This window comes from Asparagus officinalis, chromosome 7, assembly GCF_001876935.1.
Source record: "Asparagus officinalis chromosome 7, Aspof.V1, whole genome shotgun sequence".
In the NCBI taxonomy this organism is placed as follows: Eukaryota; Viridiplantae; Streptophyta; class Magnoliopsida; order Asparagales; family Asparagaceae; genus Asparagus; species Asparagus officinalis.
This window is the reverse complement of record NC_033800.1, coordinates 23894586-23911195: the sequence shown is the minus strand read 5'-3', so window position 1 is coordinate 23911195 and position 16610 is coordinate 23894586. Positions and strand designations below refer to the sequence as shown.

The 16610-nt window shown below is 39.1% G+C and overlaps 2 protein-coding genes across 3 annotated transcripts; one reads left to right on the top strand and one right to left on the bottom strand.

Annotated features, from left to right (window-relative positions):
• Nucleotides 3307–14837, bottom strand: LOC109848814 (probable glutathione S-transferase). Of its 2 annotated transcripts, XM_020418495.1 has the most exons (4): nucleotides 14652–14837; nucleotides 12786–12851; nucleotides 12628–12703; nucleotides 3307–3841 (listed from the first exon to the last, which is right to left on the bottom strand). In XM_020418495.1, exons 3-4 carry the CDS (start codon nucleotides 12643–12645, stop codon nucleotides 3476–3478), a joined length of 384 nt encoding a protein of 127 aa, XP_020274084.1. In that variant the 5' UTR covers nucleotides 12646–12703; nucleotides 12786–12851; nucleotides 14652–14837; the 3' UTR covers nucleotides 3307–3475. The 2 variants fall into 2 exon arrangements, 1 of the variants encoding a protein (XP_020274084.1); XR_002248884.1 differs by lacking the exons at nucleotides 12786–12851; nucleotides 14652–14837 and adding an exon at nucleotides 12495–12540 and having other exon boundaries at nucleotides 3718–3841; nucleotides 12628–12707.
• Nucleotides 13898–14885, top strand: LOC109846830 (probable glutathione S-transferase). Its single transcript, XM_020416072.1, has 2 exons — nucleotides 13898–14212; nucleotides 14520–14885. The coding sequence occupies exons 1-2, from the start codon at nucleotides 13898–13900 to the stop codon at nucleotides 14883–14885; spliced, it is 681 nt and encodes a 226-aa protein (XP_020271661.1).

The window sequence follows — 16610 nt, the reverse complement described above, 5'->3', positions numbered from 1 at the left end:
GTTTAATGGCCTTGTTCTAAATCAATGTTCGATCTTTCTCCATTCCTGCAATATAATCCATGGTTCAGATAATATACCAGCTTTCAGGTTGCTGAAAGTCCATGATATGACTTGTATGCCGATGTCGGTTTTTCTAGTCATCAAGAAAACAACCGTTAAAAGGTACCATGAAAGGAAAAGCTAGTCTAGATTGCCCAAAGATAGAGAACATTAGAATACTTGATTCAATAACCGCACTTCTACAAACTTCGTTGGAAAATACCGATACAACAAGTCTTTATTTTTTCATATTAGATCCAATTTATTCATATCCTGCATGCTAATTCTAGTTGTAGATGTAGTACCACACAGTTAAATAGCAGGCTCAAAAGCTTTCGTCGCTTCTTTACTAGGTTTGAAGAAAGCCACAAGTTTTCCTCTCTGTGGCTAGCATTCCTTGCCAATGTCAGAATTTACAAAATCATTTCCATAATATCAGGTGGTTTTCCTTGTTGAAAAGATTGACTTCTGCTACCTCTCGGAAAACTCCAGCCCAGCGTGCAAATGTTGGCTGCAGCAATGTCCAGATATCCATAAAATGCCCTCCGAAGTGTTTCTTACCTTTAAGCTCTCTTTCTAAAATGGTCAGGTACTCCTTTGATTTTTCTAGACAAGTCTTCGCATGCCGCCTTCGTTCTAGAATCAATTACGAAATGTACGAATGCACTGAGTATACAGAGATCAGAACTTGAGCGTTGTAATTCGTTATGAGTCGCAAGTATATATTTTCTAGGATGAGTGAGTTATCATAATTTTTGAAGACTAGCTTTTTCTGGTTAATTTATTAGGAACAAGAATTAGGTTTTTTTTCCTGATAAACTACTAGTTTTTTCGTAAACTCAGTACGAAAATGTAGGAAGCCACCTTCAAATGAAATGCTAGTTTTTTCTTGATAAACATTTATCTTAACAGCTATAAAGTGATGCCTGAACTAACAATCTGGTAGACTTATACAAAGTTTTCAGGTTTAGCGTTACTTGGAATTTTTTGGAATTTTCCCACTGACGCTACCATTATAGTGCAATTCTGCACATCTTATCTTCATTTTGTCGTAGTGCATCAGTAGTTAATCTTTAATGGATCTCTCTTGACGGCCAAATGTTGATTTGGTTTATTAGAATTATTGATTGCATTTTTTACCGCGAAAAAATAGATGATTCCTCTTATGACTTCAAAATTCATTAAACTCCAAGCAGCTCTTCTCCGTAGATTAGTTGCTATGTCATTTTATAATTACTAAATTGGTTTAGAAAGCATTTTCCTTGTCCATTGTCCATAAATTATATCATCTGGATCAGTGAATGGAAAAAAATCCTTAGCACGTCCTTTCTGAAAATATTGCTACTCAACTACAAGAGCCCAGTCTGAAAACCGTAAGTTAGCAAACACAACAGAAAATCTGACGACACGTCAAAGAAAGAAAGAAGGAAAGATCGAAAACCAGAGAAACTAATTCTTCATGTATCTTAGAGTCAAACTCCCTAACCCTAAACTTCCTCCCTCCTCCGTCTCTATTTTTCTCTCTTTTAGATACTACTTCAACGAGTATATGATACATATATCATGGGGTTTCTGTCTACATGGCCGAAATTACAGGAACACCAACAGCACATAAGCAGTGAATTCCATGTGCCCCTTCCCCACCCTGTAGCATGGGTGTGATATAGTAGGGGTTCAATCCCTGATAGCATCGTTATGTATTCTCCATGTAAATCAGACTCCATATACAACACTAGAAATTACCTTCATGTGACGAACTTCCAGGTCCATGGAACTACATACTTGCTGATTGGGTGAACTTCATTTCTATTTGGCTATATTAGCTGAAAAGGTTGCATCTTTAAAAACAACCATACTTTGATCAAACTGATCAACTGAAATAAATCAATTGCGTTTCCAACAGGAAATCCAAAATCAGAACAGTGAAATACCCGTTACATGTTGTTCTACCAACTAAATGCAAATTCTCTTCCACAAAGGACAGTTTCCATGTGGAAGAATCAGTTCTAATGCACGAATACCTCGGGAAATTTACAAGTATGCAGGTTTCTACTCATTACCGATTGGATCATAAACTCCAGCCACAGGCCCGCAACCGCCACATTTGTTTAATCTTTTCATTCAAACAATTCCTACAAATTGGCCTTTAATACAACAAATGCTACAAATTCTGCCATTTGATAATTTTTTACCTCAATATCTTGACCTAGGGCTTATTGGGTCTCTTGTTGACGAGACCTACTAGTTATAGGACATCTCTGTGACATCCCACTAATTTAGTCCCACATCGGTGGGAGAGTGAAAAATTGGGGTGTTTATATAGTGAAAGCTAAAGACTCAAGTGTAACATCGGCTAGTCGATTTTGGCAATGATTTGAGCCAAACAGTGCGTTACACTCGGTGGGTCCCACGGCTTGCACGCGCCAACGGGCCGCGGGCCCGGGGCGTGACAATCTTTGTGTTGCTCTCATGTTTCGAACAATGCTAAATATGCTAGTCTCAGCAGATCTATGTTACCCGGGTACTTCTATAATGAAGTCGTACCCATAACGGACATGTACCTGACACTTTCTCTTACCCAAACTTCATGGACACTTATTGAATATATGCATGCATTTATTAAACATGTACTCAATTATACGATATATGTGTTAATTTAAAACACTAGTCAAAGACTTGTGTTAATTTAAAACACTAGTCAAAGACTTCCTGGACGTATAGCTTACACTTCACATCCGTCTTTTGAAACTAATGAGATACTGGTCGGATTCGTTTCAGTCCATACCCAAGTTTAAAACTATATAGTTAATGGGTCGTTTAGATGTCTAGTAAAAAAATGAGTAGTTTACAATTCATGATAATCAATATGATAAAAGAAACTCAAAAATATGATCGGAATTTTAATTCTAATGACACATGAAGGGGGGAAATTATCTTATGTACAATATTAATTCAATATATATAGGTAGTCGTGTCCCCGTACCCTACATTTTACAGTTTTACTGTGTTTCGTACCCGCACCTGCACCCGTACCAGTACCCGTGCCCGTTTCCATGCAACTTAGCAGCAGATCATTCAGTGTCAATTAAGAAAAAGATAACAGGTGCTTATGTTTTGAATCTACTAGCTGCTTCTCTTGTTGTTATGAGTTCAAATTGTAAGCGTACGAAACTTCTTATTTTCTCTTTTGTTTATGCACAAAGCCCAAAATTATCAACCACATTTTTCCAAAAGTAAACACATAAATCAATGAGCATCATCCTCCAGTTGATTCAAAGCAACATTAAAGTCATAATCCATTGATCAGATATGACTCCAACAATTAGTATGCAACTTGCTACAATACATATCAAACATTTCATTTTCCTCAGATTTCTCATCCATAATCATCATTTATTCATATGCTGCAGATATGTTTGTGACTAAAATCACAAAACTAATTTACAGAAACTTTCTTAGCTAAGATGGCTTGTTTTGTAGCCTGATACAAAGCAGTTAATTCTTCTCTATTAGGTAAACTTTTATTAACAACACCAGAGATCAAGAACTCTTGAGACCATTTCAACAGGTTAGAGTGATTCTCTTCATTGTTCAGATATACTCCATTCACCTTCTCTATAACTCCAGTCCAAAAAGCAATGTAGCTTGCTACAATATCCACAAGCCCAATAGCATCTCCTCCAAAGAACTTTTTCCCTTTGAGCTCTTCCTCGAGAATCTTCAGGTTTTCCCTAGTCTGCTCAATGCATTTTTCCTGATCTTCACCTTCGCCCCAACATGCTATCCTCAAATTCGGAATGAACTGAGAATGGAAATGGATTTTATATCATATGAATGATCGAGAAATAACTAAACATGATGGTGGTTATTATTTAATTAGATTGGGGGACCCCTTGTAGTATCATTGTTTTGAACTCACTACCTCCGTAGTTTCATTTGTACCGTAGACCCTCCAGTGAAAATTTGTTGACTTTCTTACCTCAAGGTTGTCAAACAACAAATTTTTTTCTTCCTCAGAATAAAAGAGGCAGAAAAAATTCAATCAGGGGTCCTATCTGTAAAAACAAAACTAGAGGGGTAAATAACAGTACTACCTATGGATTAATTATTACCTTTTCGTTGATGAACTTTGCCAATAAGCGTGCATAAGCCTTTTCTTGTGGCTCTTATGGAAATAAGGGATATCCACCCCAAGTATCTGCTAGGGTACACCCCGATAATAACACCTCTTACGGAGACGTAATACACAAAATAAAGGCACAATATTCAACACAGTATTCACAGATATACGTGGTTCACTCCTTCGGAGCTACTCCACGGTGCAACCATGACGCCAAATTCTTTTATGGAGCTACTCCACGGTGCAACCATGACGCCAAATTCTTTTATATCCCAAAAGAATAGATCAAAGAGAACGCTCTCTCTTGATCAGATACACTCCAAGAACTCTCACAATCTCTCTCTGTTTTCTCTCTTACTCTTCTATGAGAGGAGTTGTTTCTGGGATGAGATTTTCTTAAGAGGTTAAGGCCCTATTTATAGTGTTTGGAAAACACTATGCACAAATAAAATATTATTGGTGGGACCCGCCACTAATAATATTTTAGTTAGTGGGACCCGCCACCACTTTAATTTGTCAAACTTTACAGGCTCCTTTCGGTCACCGATTGCATTTCTCAAAAAATATAAGGCGGGGGCGGCTGGCTAAGTCAAACAAGGCTGCAGGCAACAATCTCCCACTTGAAGATTTGATTGAGTATCAATCATATCTTCACACCCTTCTTGGTTGCATCATCCGGATGTCTTGTATCTTTAGTGTCTTGCACGGCCTTCAATATTCTCAACGGAGGCCATATGAGGCTGCACACAGCCTCACCTTCTCGAGCGGAACTGGCTTGGTCAGCATATCGGCTGAATTGTTGCTCGTATCAATCTTCACAAGCTTAAACTCGTTCCTGCTTTGCCATCTCCTTACGGCATGGTGCTTTATGTCAACATGTTTGGTCCGAGCATGGAATGCGTCGTTCTCTGACAAGTGAATGACACTCTGACTGTCGCAGTGGATGAAGTATTTCTCAAAGCTTACTCCAAGCTCAAGAAGAAAAGCCTTCAACCATAGCAACTCCTTTGCTGCCTCTGCTGCAGATACGTACTCGGCTTCGGTTGTTGACAAAGCCACAATATCCTGTAACTTGGATCTCCAACTTATCGCGCTCGTGCTCCTTCTTGAGTCTATGTCCCCTGCGTAGTCTGCATCACAAAAGCCCTCTAGCTGCAAATCTGCCCCGCCATACTCAAGACAACGGTCGGACGAGCTTCTCAAGTAGCGTAGAAGCCACTTGACTGCACCCCAGTGTTGTTTCCCTGGATTGCTCATGAAGCGGCTCACAACTCCCACTCCTTGTGCAATATCTGATCTCGTGCAAACCATCGCATACATCAAACTCCCGACGACAGATGCGTATGGTATGTTGGCCATGAACTCATGCTCTTCAGCAGTCTCTGGTGCTTGGTTCTTCGATAGCTTGAAATGGCTCGCAAACGGCGAGCCCACCGGCTTAGCTTTCTCCATGCCAAACTTTCAAGAATCTTTTCAATGTATGCCTTCTGAGACAATCTCAGCCTCCGTGCTGATTTGTCTCTGATGATCCTCATCCCAAGAATCTGGTTTGCTGGATCCAGATCTTTCATCTCAAAGCACTCGGAGGGACGTTCTTTGAGTTCTTCAATGCGGGCCAAGTCGGGCCCAGCAATCAACATATCATCAACATAAATCAAGAGTATCACATAAGATTCGCCATATCTCTTGATGAAGCAGCAGTGGTCTGTGTCGCATTTGAGAAAATCGTTCTCCTCCATAAAGTTCTCGAACTTCATGTACCACTGTCGCGTGGTCTGTGTCGCATTTGAGAAAATCGTTCTCCTCCATAAAGTTCTCGAACTTCATGTACCACTGTCGCGGAGCTTGCTTCAGGCCATACAAGCCCTCCATAAAGTTCTCGAACTTCATGTACCACTGTCGCGGAGCTTGCTTCAGGCCATACAAGCTCTTGCGCAGACGACACACGAGGTCCTCCCTGCCTCGTTCCTCGAAGCCAACTGGTTGATGCATATAGATTTCTTCCTCCAGATCTCCATGAAGGAATACCGTCTTCACATCCATCTGTTCTAGGTGGAGATCTAGAACTGCTACAATGCTCAGCACAGTTCGGATCGTGGTCAACTTGACGACGGGAGCGAAAACGTCAGAATAGTCAATCCCTGCTTTCTGTTCATAGCCCTTCACTACAAGCCTCGCCTTGTAACGTCTCCGTCCATCGGTTTCATCCTTGACCCGATAAATCCACCGATTGTGAAGAGCTTTCGTCCTCGTGGAAGCTTTACGAGCTCTCAAGTCCCATTTTTCATCAAGGATTTCATTTCTTCCTCCATAGCAGACTCCCACTCGCCCCGAGCTTTGCCGGTCTGTTGTACCTCCTCATAGCTCTCTGGCTCACCATTGTCAGTCAGAAGAAGGTAATTCATGGTGGAAAGGTACCTCTTTGGCACCCTTGGATTTCTTAGAACTTTGCGAATTACGATTGGCAACTATGCTGGATCCTGCTGCTGTGCATCCGGCATGTTCTCTTGGTCTCCGTCTTCTATGTTGACTGGTATTTCACCGTCGTCCTCACTATCAGTAATATCTAAAAAGAGAGGGGAAGATAGCTGACTCACACTCAATTCTTTGGTCTTGTACACCGCATTCTCATGGAACACGACGTCACGACTGCGCACCACCTTGCGCGCATCGTGATCCCATAAACGGTACACATACTCATCTCCTCCATAGCCGATGAAAGATAGCTTCTTTGATTTTGGATCAAGCTTTGACCGGTCTGTAGGATTGGTCATGACATAGGCGTCACAACCAAATACTCGTAAGTGCTCTAGCTTCAGCTTCTTTCCGGTCCAAGCCTCTTTAGGTATCCCATAACTGAGAGCCGCAGATGGCCTGCGGTTGATCAAGTATGCAGCAGTATTGACAGCTTCGACCTAAAAACTCTTGGGCAATCCGGAGTGGATCCTCATGCTTCTTGTGCGCTCTAAAATAGTACGATTCATGCGCTCCGCCACTCCGTTGTGCTGAGGTGTGCCTAGGACGGTCTTCAGTCTCCGAATCCCACGAGACGAGCAGAAGTTCTCAAACTCCTGGCTGTAATACTCGCCTCCATTATCAGATTTTAGGCACTTCAGCTTATTGCCTGTTTCATTCTCCACACAGGCAAACCACTTCTTGAAGATGATGAAAACATTTGACTTGTGCTTTAAGAAGAACACCCATAGCTTTTTAGTAGCATCATCAATAAAAGTAACAAAATATAGAGAGTTGCCAACAGATAGGACCTGTGCAGGTCCCCACACATCAGTGTGCACCAACTCCAATTTCTGTAGTTTTGGAGCCGGTCCGGTCTTGTTGAAGCTCATCCTCTTCTGTTTGCCTAGGATGCAGTCCTCACAGAAAGTCAGATCGATCTTGTTCAGACCCGGAAGCCTCTCTCCCACGACCATAATCTGCATCCCCTTCTCGCTCATATGGCCAAGTCGTCGATACCAAGTCATGCAGTCGACGGATGATGATGATGATGCTTGTCCTGCGGCAAGCAAGTAGTCGATCTTCCCGTTGACGATGTAGAGAGACCCCTCGCGTTTGTCGTGTGCCACCATCAGGGCACCCTTGGACACCTTCCGGCTTCTCTGCTCGAAGGATACTCTGTAACCGGAGTCAGTCAGTTGCCTGACTGATATAAGATTTTGTTTGAGATCCGGTACATGCCGAACATCATTCAGCGTCAAGGTGGTCCCGCCCTCTATATTGAGGGTATAATTTTTCTTTCCGGAAACCTTGCAAGGTTGATCGTCGCCAAAATGGATTATCCCCAAGTCCTTCTTCACGAACGATGAAAACAGCTTTTGTTGTGAGGTTGCATGAAAAGATGCGCCAGAGTTGATGACTCACGCATCGCTTTTGTCTTCTAGGGATAGGAGAAGTGCATCCGAATCCATCTCGTGCATGAGATTGGGTGCACCGTCAGCCCGATCATCCCCTGCTGATGCTGGAACGGTAACTCTGCAGTCCCGTACAAAGTGGCCATTCTTTCCGCATCTGAAGCACTTCCCTTCACCGTAACCATTCGGGTTAGGCCCTTTAGACTTCCCTCTGGATTTTGATTGGCCTCGTCGTCCCCTACCCTTCTTCTGTGCACGCCCCCGTGTCTCAACATGCAGAGCACTCCCACTGCTAGAGGCCTCAGCTCCTGAGACTTTGCGGCGAGATTCTTCATCCAGAATTGCCCTAACCACTGTGTCGAGCTTCATCTTGTCATTGTCATTAGCGTTGCTCACCGCCATCACCATATTCTCCCATGAATCTGGTAGATAAGAAAGTAACAGAAGAGCTTGGATCTCGTTGTCGAACTTTAGATCTACTGCAGCAAGCTGTTGCACCACAGCCTGAAATTCGTTTAAGAAGTCCGCCACGCGAGCTCCTTGCTGCATCTTAAGATTGAATAGCTTCTTATCAGGTACACCTTATTTGAAGCAGACGGCTTCTCATACAGCGCCTCCAAGACCTCCATCAACTCCTTGGTGGTGGTCGCATGCGAGACGTTGTAAGTCACGTGCTGGTGAAGGTTGAGCCTAATGGTGACAAGTGCTTTACGATCGAACACCTTTCACTTATCATCGTCCATCTCTCAGGTTTCCCCGCCTCTTCTTGGAGGGGTAGAAAGAGATCCTTCTGGTACAAATAGTCTTCTATTTGCCTCCTCCAATACCTAAAATTTTGGCCGCCGAACTTCTCAATTCGAAGTATGTTGTCTTCAACTATAGATCCCATGGCGAAAGATTACGTCTTTCCTGTATTTGTGAATAGTATCATATTCATGAATAGTACCGTATTTGTGAATAGTGTCGTACACATGAATAGTGTCAAATACCTTAAAAGAGTAAATAATAATCTAACTTATTTTCTGATGTGGAGGATCCACTTTTAGTGGCAGCCGATATACGTGGTTCACTCCTTCGGAGCTACTCCACGGTGCAACCATGACGCCAAATTCTTTTATATCCCAAAAGAATAGATCAAAGAGAACACCTTCTCTTGATCAGATACACACCAAGAACTCTCACAATCTCTCTCTTTATTTTTTCTCTTACTCTTCTATGAGAGGAGTTGTTTCTGGGATGAGATTTTCTTAAGAGTTTAGGGCCCTATTTATAGTGTTTGAGAAAACACTATGCACAAATATAATATTATATGTGGGACCCGCCACTAATAATAAAATATTTGTGGGACCCACATCCTTTATAAATTCTCAACAATGGCTGCCACCGAATTTGATTTTTCTTCTTGTGGGGCCCGCCTTTGTGGGCCCCACTTTTGTTTTCATGTTGGCTGGGTCAAAAAGGTTAGGCGCCTGACAACCACCACTTTAATTTGTCAAACTTTGCAGACTCCTTTCGGCCACCGATTGCATTTCTCAAAAAATGTAAGGCGGGGGTGGCTGGCTAAGTCAAACAAGGCTGCAGGCAACAGTATCTTGAATGTATTCAAGGATAATTAGTGACTCGGCTATTGATTTCCCATTGTGCACAAGAATAGGAATATCCTTCATGAAGATTGGAATAAGGGGATTAGACTTGAGAATCAATGGGCTCCCTTGAGGTTGAGAGCAAGCTCTACTTGGTAAGTGAAGGGACATGACCATGATCCTAAAACCTTCACTTCTTTAGCCATTTTTCTAACAATTTCTTTAAAGCATCGAGCTTTTATATACACACAAACATTTGTTAAAGACGAACTAAAATAAGAACGTATAGGATTTTATTTATTGCTTCTCCCTTCTATGTCCATATGATTATATTAAGAAAAATGCACGGTAGCAACTGCTATTAAGTAATAAATTATAGATTCCCCGTTACATGAAAACTTATGGTGTTTTATAAGTTACACTACTAGAACAGAGTAGATTTGTTTTGTATAGCTGGTGAGAGCAGATAGTTTTTTCTTGGAGTGAAGAGTTTTTCCATTATGGCTTGAACCCACGAGCCCATTGGCGAGATGTAAGCCTTGGGACCCATTGACTGCAACACGTGGTTTGGCTCAATCTACTACCAAAATTAACTAGTCAATGTTGTGCACTTATCTATCAAGACTCGTCATTTTTTAAATCTCTTAAAAGTCTACCAATTTCTTAATGTGGAACTATTATCGGAATCACCCTACCTTTAATATGTCACGTCCTTGTCATGGCATGACGCCTCTTGTGGATTCTAGAGGTGTCCCACCGCACTCGCACAATGTAGAATTTAGTCCCACATACCACTTAGTTTCACACTTTTGGCTGACTAACTGCTCTGATGCAATTTGTCAGTGTCGTGGGCCTGCTAGCCTATTGGTCCAATGTAAACCTTAGGACCCGCTAAGTGCAACATATGGTTTAGCTCAATGCATTACCAAAATTGACTAATCAAAGGTGCACCTGACTTTCCAGACTCGTTTAAACACTATTAATTTCCCAATGTGGGATTATTAGTGGGGCATCACATTTTCGGTGGAGTTTGTATATCTTTGTTTCACTTTTACTATTGAATAAAATCTAGCCTTCATGCAAGGAAAAAAACAATATTTTTGTTATCTTCTGTTTCATTCTAATTCAGTCATGTCATAGGATAGGGGAAATTTTGTCATTATCTGACCTTTGGATTTTAGGAGTTTGTCCACCCTGCTCTTTGCGTTAGACCTCATAACCTCATCAAGTGAAAGATATCATTCTTTTGAATTAAATGGAGATAATTAGGAATAATCCTAAAAGAGTGTGTATTAAGTGGTTAGAAGGTCTAAACTAAGTTTGGACTAATCCACAAAGACTACCTTTAAATAGCCAGAGAACAATTCACATTTTATTTCAGTTTGAAGCGTACTTTGGGAATCTTCAGTTCAAGCAAGAGTTTGAATTAAGTGGGTTGATTAGTATTTAACCCACAAAGAGATATTCAGCGGTCAGACGACAATGACCTTAGTAGGTTCAGACAATCTAACTTAAATGGTTAATTAAATGACAATTCAAATTCTAGCTACTTTAAGGAATCTTGAGAAAAAGTTGCCAGGAACTAATAGTTTGTCTGTAGTGGACATTGCATCCACAGGTAAGGATATCGAATTCCTTTGAACGATGCATACAAGAAGGTTAGGACTGATCACAAAAAGGTTGATAACTTTCAAATTTTAATTTTGTTTAGAAGCTACTACACTTATTTGGCTTTTTGTAAAGTTCTCCAAGAATTAGTTTCTCTCAAAGTGGAGCTATAAGCAATGGGATTTGAATTTTCCCCTTAATAAATTACATATCTAGATATGCTTCCAAACAAATAAGAAAGATATATATAGAACAATTCACTTGGTGAATCTAACATAAATTTGTTATTATTTAGAAATTTTGACAGTTAAGAGGGCTCAACCACTTATAAATTCCATATTGTAATTTTGCTTCTGATAACAGACGCCTTAAGAGAGAATTGCATGTTTAGATAACTACTTGTATCGGTAAGAAAGTTGAAAATATTTTTGTTTTACCATTTATTTATACATTTAGACAAACAATATAAGTAGGAGATATTGTGAAATGGTGATAGTGTCACAAGCAGCAAATGGCTGCAGAAGTGAAGCTTTTGGGATATTGGTCGATCCCTTTCAGCCGTCGAATAGATCTTGCGTTGAAGCTCAAAGAAGTACTCTATGATTATATTGAAGAAGACCTTTCAAAAAAGAGTGCTATGCTTCTTAAATATAATCCCATATATCAAGAAGTCCCCACTCTCGTGCACAAAGGAAAATCAATTGTAGGATCTCTCGTTATCCTTGAATACATTGAGGAAACGTGGGATGTGTATCCTTTGCTACCTAAGGATCCATATGAAAGAGCACATGCACGTTTCCTAGCAAAGTTCATTGATGAGAAGGTGTATATGGATTTATGGGTTAGTCGCAGATAGACCCCCTGTACCATCGTCCAATTGAGGATGGACCAGCTGTAGTTGTACTGTTGTGGATAGCCTAAGTGAAATTTGTGACCCTTTTACCCTCAAGATGTATATTTGACAAAAACAATTTCTCTTTCTCTGAGAGTAAAAGAATCGCCTACTTTCACTCAGAAGGTGCAACAACAGAACTACTAGGGGTCTATCTGCAATTGGGCAATAGTACAAGGAGTCTATCCAAAACACCTTGGATTTATGACTGGTTTTCTTTCTTTGTTCTTAATCACCGATGTTGCATTTGTTTTGTGATGCCATTTATTTATTAGAAATCACACTGATGTTAAGTTTATTGATATATTCATGAAATATATAGTTAATTTAAACCTTTCTTAAATATAATGGTCTAGAACTCCAGCATCTAATTCTTTACTTACTGTAGTGTGTTCCAGCGTTCCGGATGTTATTTTGGGAGGACGGAGACTACAAGAACTCAATGGAACAAACAAAGCAAAACATTAGCATCCTTGAAAGAGAAATTAAAGGTAAAAGATTTTTTGGAGGACATACCATCGGGTTGGTAGACATTGCAGCAAATTATGTTGCTTTCTGGATTGGAGTACTCCAAGAGATGGCTGATATTGATCTGCTCAATGAAGAAAACTTTCCCAACTTATGGAAGTGGACTCAGGAATTTTTAAGCTGTGATGTTGTTAAGAATAGCTTGCCTGATAGAAATAGATTGCTTGCTTACTTCCAAGCTAGAAAAAAGTCCTTGCAGGTTGCAAAAGCACCTGCAGTTTAAAGGTAAAGCTATACAAGTAAATAAGCATATGATATGAACAAATGGTGACAGAGGATAATAAATAAAGCGAATGTAAACTCTATATTATGTTGAAAAAATTAATAGAAATCTTTTCATATCCAATCTGATTTATCCAGCAACTGAGCACTATCCAACTAGGTATCTCTACAAATATTGCACTGACGGGCAGTAAATTTGAAGGCACTTAAGATGGATAAATCCATAAAAACTAAGAGGTCTTTTTATGTTGAACTCTCTCTATAGAAGGATGAATGGTTGAGATAAAGCTCAAATACTATTCTCTTAAATAAACCAACAATATATAAAAGAAGTCCTCCTTATATAGACCAAAGTGTTTTTTTTTTTTGGAGGGGATATAGACCAAAGTTTAATGCGCAGAAGAATAAAAGAAAATATCCACTTACATAAAATCTGAACATCTTCTGCTTACTATGACTGCATCTCACTCCCAAAATATTCTCATAAAGTATTCTTAGAAGATTCTAAATAATTATTGATGTAGATTTATCTATTTGTTCCTATTTTACAAGTAACTTAATTTAAAATATCTTAGGAAGAGTGATCATTTAATTTTTTTCTAACTTAACGTAGGTATGTGTGTGTGTGTGTGTGTGTGTACAAGAGAGGATTTCATGATTTATACATATGCAAATTAAAGTAATAAAGTCGTTTTCACACCATTTCCTACAATTTCTCCCATATTCAACTTCTTAGTTCTTTTAAAAAAAAGACCAAAAATGGTATTGCAATTTGACTATAAAAACCCAAACATTGTGGGCAAATAGCAAGTTATCAGTAGGTATGTGTGTGTGTGTGTGTGTGTGTACAAGAGAGGATTTCATGATTTATACATATGCAAATTAAAGTAATAAAGTCGTTTTCACACCATTTCCTACAATTTCTCCCATATTCAACTTCTTAGTTCTTTTAAAAAAAAGACCAAAAATGGTATTGCAATTTGACTATAAAAACCCAAACATTGTGGGCAAATAGCAAGTTATCAGAAATAAGAAAATGGCTAAGGAAGTAAAGCTTGTGAGATATCGCACAAGCCCTTTCAGTCTCAGAGAAGAGCTTGCTTTGGAGCTCAAGGGAGTTCCCTATGATTGCCTGGATCTTGAGGATGTTCCAGACAAAAATGCTGTGTTTCTTGAGTATAATCCTATATACAAGAAGATCCCTGTACTTGTGCACAAGGGAAAATACGTAGCTGAATCCCTCATAATACTTGAATACATCGAAGACACATGGGGTGCATATCCTCTACTCCCCAAGGATCCATATGAAAGGGCCTGTGTGCGTCATTTGGCCAACTTCATTGATGACAAGGTGATATTAACGACATATATTTTTTTACTTTATGATTTTAGGTTAATTGCACATTGACCCCTAGTATTGTTGTTCTGAACTTACCACCCTTGTAGTTTCATTAGGACTCTTTTACCTTGGGTGAATTTAGTGAGTCTATTTGAGAGTAACAGAGTTGAAGAAAATTTAACCCAGGGGGCCCATCTGCAAAAATGAAACTACAACGACTGTAAGTTCAAAAGAATGATACTACAGGAGGGTCTATCCACAATTAATGATTTTATATCATATGATTTTATATATTTGAATTTAGTTCAATTTTTTTCAGTGCATTCCTACATTCCGGAAGGCATTTTGGGGCGATGGCGATATGCAGAAAACCTCGATGGAACAGTCAAAAGAATATCTAAGCATTCTACAAAAAGAACTTAAAAATAAAAAATTCTTCGGAGGAAATTACATCGGGTTTCTTGACATTGCTGCAGCCTATATTGCTCTATGGGTTGGAGTTCTTCAAGAAGTAGCTGGAGTAAACCTGTTCAATAGAGAAGATCATCCCATTTTATGGAAATGGTCTCAAGAGTTTTTGAACTCTAAAGTCGCGAAGAAAATCTTGCCTGAGAGAGAAAAACTTGTTGCATTTTTCAATGGCCGGAAAGAGATCATGAAGGATTCTATTAAGACTGTGATCTGATGAAATGTTGCAGTTTGCAAAAAGTAAATGTATGCTGGATATGAAATAATGGTCATAATGAATGACAAGTAAATGATGTTTCTTTACTCTCACTAACATTTTTGTGTGCTGATTTGTGTATTGGTTTTAAGTGTAGTGTTGACATATTAAATCATAGGATTCATCATGTAACTTTTGTTGAAGTTGTTGCGACCATGGCTGGAAATGAATAGGAAGGAATCAAATACTTAACGTGTTTATATGTGTGCTTGTTTAAAATTTTCGAATCTGAATCCAAATTTGAATTTCCAACTGTTTGAATATGAATTTGAATATGAATATTGAAGGACTGTCATGGATCTAGATAGTCACTGACCAAGAATGTATATCAGTTTTCAAAGTTTGCACAGTCCATATGTGCATCCGACATGCATTGATTTTTTGAGTTCCGTCGTATCGGACGCTAAATCCTTTCTTAATCCTATATACTAGCCCCCCAAATGCTCATATTTTTAATTTATACCAATATACTATCAGGTTCAATTTCAAAAGCCCCGTTTAATTTTATTTTTTTAGGTAACCCCCCATAACTTTAAAAATGACATTTACCCTTCTTAAGTTTTGGGTTTCTCGCAAAAACCCCAAACACTTTCAAATATTTAACGTGTCTATATATTTACTTGTTTAAAACAAAAGCCACTGAAAAAAAGTAACTTAAATAAACACTCCAAAACTACCTTACGGTAAAAAAAAAATCCCAAATTCCCACCCCTACTTTATCCCTCTTATAACGCGATAGACCCAAAAGGGTTTTTCCCTCCAAAATAGCCAGAGTTTGTCGTAGGTGAAGAAGGACAACTCTATGCGATTGTAAGCACCACTCTTATCAACAGATGACATCAAGTGATCATTACGTGTACTCTATGCATTGGTAAGCACCACAGCATGCTACCAACGGCAGATAAGAATGAAGGAGCATTATCGCAAACACCTAGTGTGCATAAGCTCTGATGACTTTAAAATGTTTGCATTCCAGTGCAAGTCTTCCCGAGTTCATTTCCAACCTAGAAACTAAAATGCCCTTTCCACTTGCTAAGGAGATAATGCTGCCGCTGATGATGATGATGATGGAATGCTGGCTTCTTCAAATTTTTGAGTGAGAGGGAGCGAGAAAGAGATTAAGCTTTCGGGTATGCACAAGACTACAAGGCCTCGTTTGTTACACGGAACGAATGAGAATGAATATCAATTCTCACTTCTAGTTCCTTTCTTACCGAACACAATTTCTTTTTTAAATTGGAATGTAACATTCTCACTTCTTATGGATTCTTACTTTATTTGGGAATGATCATTCCCAATTTATGCATTCCTAAGGGGGGTTAGTCACCTAGAACTTAAAATTAGAACTGGGATAATCTGTGGGATAAAATTTTAAAGTGTTAATCACATAGAACTAAACCTAGAACAAAATTTTAAAGTGTTAGTCACATAGAACTAAAACTAGAATAAAATTTTACAGTGTTAGTCAAGCAGAACTTTAACAAAACTAGAATTGGGATAATTGTACAAAATTATCCCACTTTTTTTATTTTTCTATACAAAAATGAGAGTTCTAGTCTCTCAAATTATTCCAAGTTTTAGCTTGGAACTATGTGGAAAAAACTAGAACTCGTATTTATTTTGTTATTTTTTATTTTTTTTTTCTTTACTTATTTCCTATTATGGTTATCACCATTATTAAACCAT

Excerpts from the sequence above, each read along its gene's own strand:
- LOC109846830 (XM_020416072.1), top strand. The coding sequence starts at position 13,898 with ATGGCTAAGGAAGTAAAGCTTGTGAGATATCGCACAAGCCCTTTCAGT. Across the intron at positions 14,213-14,519 it reads CCAACTTCATTGATGACAAG|TGCATTCCTACATTCCGGAA; the intron begins GTGATATTAACG and ends AATTTTTTTCAG.